At 43.9% G+C, this 7,135-nt stretch overlaps 1 protein-coding gene across 1 annotated transcript; it reads left to right on the top strand.

Annotated features, from left to right (window-relative positions):
* Positions 1-2,086: 2,086 nt before the first annotated feature.
* Positions 2,087-2,746, top strand: LOC149251307 (uncharacterized). Its single transcript, XM_089453848.1, has one exon. The coding sequence runs from the start codon at positions 2,087-2,089 to the stop codon at positions 2,744-2,746; it is 660 nt and encodes a 219-aa protein (XP_089309974.1).
* Positions 2,747-7,135: the final 4,389 nt, after the last annotated feature.

Consider the following 7,135-nt stretch of genomic DNA (forward strand, 5'->3'; position numbering starts at 1 on the left):
TGTTCTGGCTGCTGCGCCCCAGCGCACAGCTCCCCCCCTCCCTCTGCAATCAGATGGAGGCCCCTGAGGGCCCTTCTCCCCCACCGGACCCGCCCCCTGAAGTTTCAGCATTCAAGAATCTGATAGCGAACGGATCAGTTCGGCAACCTTCACTGGCCCAGCAAAAATTCATTAAAAGGTTGGAATCGATCCCTTTTGTTGCCCTGCCAGAGGAGGATACCTGCAAAGCCGCTCTGAACCTGTCTGAAAAAGGCCTCATTGGCCAGTTTACAGGCCTATGGCCCTCTCCCAAATCTGTGGAGGAATGGACCCAAAGAAACTGGCAATCTCTCATAAAAAATGGTGTGAAGAGTTACTTCGTGGGCAAAGGGTACTTCGTCTTTGTCTTTGAATGCTCAGAAGACAGAAGCCTAATATTCAGAAACGGCCCCTACTTCATGGGGCCGCAGGGACTCTATCTAAATCAATGGAATCCAGATTTTGATCCCACTCAAGACGTTCCATCCGCAGTTCCGGTGTGGGTAAGACTTCCCCATCTGCCCCTTCACTGCTGGAACCAAAAATCGTTCCAGACCATTGGGAACGCTCTAGGCAAGTATATAGATCAGGCAGTAAGAAGAGATCAATACTCTTGTGTGCGCATCTGCGTCGAAGTGGATCTCGAAGAAGGATTGCCGGAAGCGATCAAGCTCACGGTGGCAGGTTGGTCTCACATCCAAGAGCTTGATTACGAACAGCTCCCATTTAAATGCAGACACTGTCATGGCTATGGCCACTTCGCCAAGAACTGTAAGAAGAAAGCAGAGGAGCAGGCTGAGAAACAGAATGGAGAACAATGGACCTTAGTCCAAAGATCAGTCCAAGCAAAGAAAAACACAGGAAAAAGCGCTCCAACAAGTGACAGGAACAATGATACCCCAGCTCAGGAAACAGGAGATAACGAAAAAGGATCTGAGGAGGCGCAACCAGATCTGCCGACCAAAGCTCAGGCTAATGAGAATCCTGAGGAAACCCCACCAAAAAACAAAGAGGCAGGAGGTGAAATCCACATTGAAGCCAACCAAGGCAGCCCCTCAAGCCCCACGTATGCTGACATCGCGAAGAAAAAGCCAGCTATAAGCTCTGAGTCTTCAGAAGAAGAACTCTATGAGAGGCCATTAAAAAGACCAGGAAGGAAATCCCGTAAAGAAAAAAGAGAAGAAGAAGCAGAAAGGTTCAAAACCCAAGGGAGCCAATCCACGATAGAAATGACAATCGGGAGAAGTAACAGGCCCAGGACTTCCAAGGGCGGTTCCACCCCAAGCATAGGTAAATAATGAAATTAGTCTCTTGGAATTGCAGAGGACTGGGGAGCCCCGCAAAAGTCGAAGCAGTAAAAGACCTTCTAAAATCGGAACCTGCAGATATCCTCATGCTCCAAGAGACTAAGATAGCAGGACAAGCCCTGCTAGAAACCGGAAACTCAAAATGGAAGAAGAACTCAGGCATAGCTGTCAGCGCTCGGGGATCCTCGGGAGGCCTGGCAACGCTCTGGAATGGAGAACTATTCCAGCTGACTAGCACTCATGAGACCTTGCACTGGATCTACACAGAACTCACCCACACTTCAAGTAAGTTAACTATCTCTTTGGTCAATCTTTATGTTCCAGTTAACTATTCAGAAAAAAGAGACTGTTGGAAGTCTTTGGCAGATTTCCTCGAACAGGAAGCCCCTAACAACATCATCCTCGCGGGTGATCTCAATATTGTCCTGAAAGCCAAAGAAAAAAGAGGAGGCACTGATCACAAGGACCCTATGGTGGGCGTTGTGGAGGAAATCGCTCAGACTTGGGATCTTCATGACTTTAACCCAATACACGGTTTATATACCTGGTCAAATAATAGATCTGGAACAGACCACATCTCTGCTCGGCTCGATCGCTTTCTAGTGCAATCTCCCCTCACGAACAAGAAAATCATAACATCAAAAATCCTGCCCAAATTGTCCTCGGATCACAAGCCAATTCAGCTCTGCCTAGAAGATGAAGAAGACTTGGGCCCCATTCCCTTTTGATTCTCTCCTCAGTGGATTGAAAGAGAAGGCTTTATGGACACGGTGAAAGCATCCTGGAACACCCCCATTGCAGGATCCCCAAGCTTTGTTTGGGAGCAAAAACTGAAGCTCACTAAAAAAGCTTTGAAAGATTGGATCAAGAAGCCAGCGCCCAACCTCATCTCTCTAAGAGTTGCAGCTGTCCAGGCCCTGCATTCCCTGCAAAATAATATGGAAAGCAAAATCATTAATGAAAACCTCTTGGAAAAGGAAATTAGAGCGCAGAGAGCAGCCTATAAATCTTTCAGAAACGAGGAAGAATATTGGAGACTAAAATCAAGGAGCCTGTGGCTAAAAGGAGGGGACCGCAACACCTCTTTTTTCCACCGGCAGTACAGGGCTAGATTGTCTAGGAACCACATAACAGAAATAAAGACTATGACGGGCCAAATCTGCAAGGGCAATCAACAAGTCAAAGAAGCTGCAGAACAACACTTTCAGAATCTCTTCAGCTCGGATGATCAAGGTGAAGAAATGGAGGAAGCAGAATTTCTCAATCACATACCCTCCTTAATTTCGCCTGAGAACAATGCAGAGTTATGTAAACCTGTCACAGAGGAAGAAATTATCAAAACCATCTGGTCCATGGACTCTGACAAGGCCCCGGACCGGACGGTTTTTCCATTCACTTCTACAAAGTCTGCTGGGACATAATAAAATATGACCTCCAAAGGATGGTAAGGGGATTCATGTCAAAAGCCAAAGTAGGTGGTAGCACCAACTCAACCTACTTAGCTCTGATCCCCAAGGAATCTAACCCGGAAACTTTTGCCAGATTCAGGCCAATTTCCTTATGTAATGCTTCCTATAAGATCTTGGCAAAGCTGATGGCCAATAGAATGAAGCCCTTGCTCCCTAGAATCATCTCAACATCTCAAGGAGGTTTTGTGAAGGGTAGACACATCCTCGACAACGTCATCCAAGTTCAAGAGACCATCCACACAAGCCAGCAGAGAAAGGAGAAAGGCATGTTAATAAAGCTAGATATGGCAAACGCGTTCGACAGAGTTAATAGAGCATTTCTCAGCAAAGTCTTGCTGTCCTTTGGCTTCTCCATTCAGTTTGTTAATCTTCTAAAAGCCTGCATGAACAATCCATGGATAGCTCCTCTCATAAATGGCAGACCTGCAAACTTCTTTAAAGCGAAGAGAGGCATCAGGCAGGGATGCCCGCTCTCTCCCTATCTTTACATCATAATGGCAGAAGCATTAAGCAGAAAACTCGAAGATGAAAGACTGTCAGGCACCATCCCGGGCCTCAAAATCACCAGCAGATTAAGCCCCATAAACCATGCTTTATTTGCAGATGATTCGATTCTTCTGGGGGGTGCCTCAATCAGAATTGCAAAAGCCTTTGGCAAGGTCATTAGGAGCTACTGCAAAGTCTCAGGAGCATTGGTAAATGAAAGCAAAAGCGAAGTCTTCAGCTGGAATACAAACCACCAGGAACTCATTAACATAGCCAACACTCTTGGATTCAAAGGGCATTCACAATGGGAGAGCATCAGATATCTCGGTCTCCCCATAATCTCAGGAGTGAACAAAAGATCGCTGTGGAGTGACATAATCTGCAAATTCAAAGCCAAAATCTCGAAATGGGGAGGCCATTGGCTGACAAAAGGAGGTAAGGTTGTTTTAATCAAATCACAGCTCTCCTCTTTAATAATTTACCAAGCTGCCTTTCTGCTTGCTCCCAGAAATATCATGGACCAAATCTCCTCTCTTCTTAGGAATTTCCTCTGGCAAGGGGGCAGGGGCAACGACAAGAAACTGCACCTGGTCAACTGGGAAACAGTCAAGAAGCCTTTCGCTGAAGGAGGTCTCCAAATCAAAGATCCCTCTCTGGTTAATCTTGCTCTAGGCAGTAAGATCCTGTGGAAAATGTATAAAGAGCCAAGTCACCCTGTCAGCGCCACTCTTCGCTCAAAATACACTACCAGTGATGAGTTAAGAAACCTTCGATTGGACCACACAGCCAACAACACTCTTTTGTGGAAACTCTGTCTCAAGAGCAGCAAAATTTTCAATAGTAAAATCTACAGAATACCGGGGAATGGCAAGAAAACCAGCATCTGGAATGATAGGATAATGGGGCGAGATGCCATAAAGGAAAATGAAGAAATCGCAGGTTTAATAGAGTGGTTAACCTCTACCGGGAAGACAAGTCTCTATGACATATCTGAATGGGACCAGCAAGGCGATTGGGCAGGTTGGGCAATCCCTGCACCACCAGCCCATCTACTGCATCAACTGAACATCTTCATGGAGCAACTCGAAGAGGCCGCCCCGATCCACAGAGCAATGACAGATCGATGGGGTTGGGGCCATTCTGGCGAATACTCTGCTGCGGAAGGATACAAAGCATATCAAATAAAAGGAAACAGCAAGCACAGTCCAGCGCTTTGGAAAAACATTTGGGCTCCCACTGCTCTTCCGAAAATCAATTTTTTTGTCTGGTCCCTGATCCATAATAAGATCCTAACAGGCGATAACCTTGCAAAAAGAAGTTTTGCCAGCCCTCATTGGTGCGCCCTCTGTAGAAGCCACGCCGAGACTGTGCAACACCTTTTTATCGACTGTCAATTTGCAAAGGCAGTTTGGGAACATACGCTGCAAGATCTACATATAACCTCCCCGGCTCACATAACAATTCCGGATCTCTTCTCTGAATGGAGCCGTCGGTACCCTCGACACATCCAGCAAAAATCGATTTGGAATAAAATTTGGAATGCGCTGCCCAAGTTCGTCTGCTGGAAAATCTGGTTGGCCCGCAATCAGAAGGTCTTCAAGGAACACCAGTTAACCTCTTTGCAGGTAGCAGCCAAGGCTAGATCTCTTCTCCTAGAGACGGTGCAGCAACAGTACTATAAAGAAGATGCAACTCTACAGCAGGTTGAGAAGCGTTGGATTGGAAAGCTTACATTGCAAAACAGGAAAACTCTCTTTGCACCTAATCTAGAGCACCCAACCTGGAAGAAAAGAGAGGCAGATGAAACATTCCAGAAGTGGTGGAGAGCTCAAATCATTCATACAATATTCTTTGACGGGGCTTCTAAAGGAAACCCTGGCCCCTCGGGCGCCGGTGGGATCATCTTCTCTCCTGAAGGGCGCTCCAGAGATTTTTTCTACTGGGGCCTCGGCGTGAAGACCAACAATCAAGCAGAACTTCTCAGCCTCCTTAAAGCCTGCCAAATTGCCAGAGCAAAAGGGATCAAGGATATCCAGATCTTTGGAGACTCGGAGATTCTAATAAAGAAGTTGAGGGATGGAGAGTTATTCCGAAATGCAGGTCTCAACAGAACTCTGGAAAGACTAAAAAGAGCTCTTTCATACTTTGCAACCACCAAATTATATCATATTCTCAGAACTTCCAACAGTGAAGCGGACTTGATGGCAAACAAAGGAAGCGCACTGGTCAGAGGGCGGCTCTTCATCAATGAGGATAGCTTCATAGAAACTCCTCCATAATAGTTTGTTTCAGCAGCTGTATTAGAAGCACAAGCAAGTTGTAAGCAGGGCTGCCTCGGCAAAGCCCCTCTCCTTTTCCATCAGATTCAATAAAATTCCATAACCGTTACAGTTAAAAAAAAAAAAAAAAAAATATTATTGATATGCGGTTTTATAGAGAGTGATGAGGGTGAGATAAATGAGAGGGAGGCATGGTATAAAATCACCTAATGAATAAGAGACATGTGCTATATTGCTCCTTTTCTAAACGAGTTACAATCTATATCCTATAACATAATCATTGTAATCACTTTTGAGTGAGTGAGTGAATGAGGGATGAGAAGTTTCTATCTCACATAGTTTGATGATTAATGTGTGTTTATTTCTTACTATAGTATCATGCGGACTTGTATTTGCATTTGTTATTATCAATTGGGAAGGATTTCCTTATAGAGAAATCCCTATGCTTCAAATATTTTGCATGTCTTTTATGTTGTTTATCCCCTCTAAGTTTTTAGAGTCGTTCAACTAGTTTCTCCCCTCTAAGCTTTCTAGAGTCCTTCAACTAGTTTATGTCTCATTCCATCTACATTTTCCTCCTCTCACCTATCATAATATGGAGTGTCATATGCACTTGGTTTAGCTCTGGTGTTGTTATTCTCCTTACCCCTCTTATCTCAATCCTTATAATGTTTCATGTCCTTATCCCTATGAAGCAATCCCATTCCAATCATGTCATTTGCTATTTGTCTTAGTCATGACGAGGTAAAGAACTCCTTATTGGCAAGGTGCAACCTATTTTGAAGCTCAAGGTGGCTTGTAGCCCTGATTTAGGGAGTAATTCTCAACCAAACAATTCCATGAACAAACTCCAATAGAAATCCAATAGGAACTCCAAGCAATGGAACATGAAGTGGTGGGAGAGAGAGGTTGACTTTCGAATTGTGACATTGCATCAAAGGTGCAATTTGGATCCCATATATAGGCCACACTCGAGGTGTTGAAAATGGCAACAAGAAATGCTAAAAATAGAAGTGATAAAAATATCACTGTTAAATAGCAGTTCAGGTACCAGTGTTGGACATAGCAACAATGAATGAAAAATGGAAGTGCTAAAAATAGCATTGTTATAAATAGCATTTCATTATACCTTCCTATTTTAGTTAGTCCCTGAACTAAAATAGAGAAGTAAAAATTCGAATTTGATCTTAGCAGCTGTTTGTAAAATAATTAAGTAATTCATATTGAGTTAATTAGTTGTAGAAATCAAACATGAAGTCTATGTGAGGACATGCAACTGTTCTTCATTGAGTTGTAATTAGTTAGCTCAATTAACTGAGTTAAGTCCAGTTAGATTAGTTCAAATAGTTTGTTGAACTAATTGTGAGTTCAATTAGTTAATGCTTGCATGCATGTAATTGTTGCTCTCCAGATAACTGAATATTCTCTCACAAATAACTCATGCATGTCAGTTCAGTCAGAGACCCAGTTGAGATCAGAGGAAGGGACAATGTACTATCAATTGGAGGATTTTTCCTATATAGGAAACTCATCCATGCAGAAGGAATTATCTCCTTTAGGATTGTGTAGTTAGATC

This window comes from Pinus tabuliformis, chromosome 7, assembly GCF_031772625.1.
Source record: "Pinus tabuliformis cultivar Carrire ecotype Pingquan chromosome 7, CPIR1, whole genome shotgun sequence".
In the NCBI taxonomy this organism is placed as follows: domain Eukaryota; kingdom Viridiplantae; phylum Streptophyta; class Pinopsida; order Pinales; family Pinaceae; genus Pinus; species Pinus tabuliformis.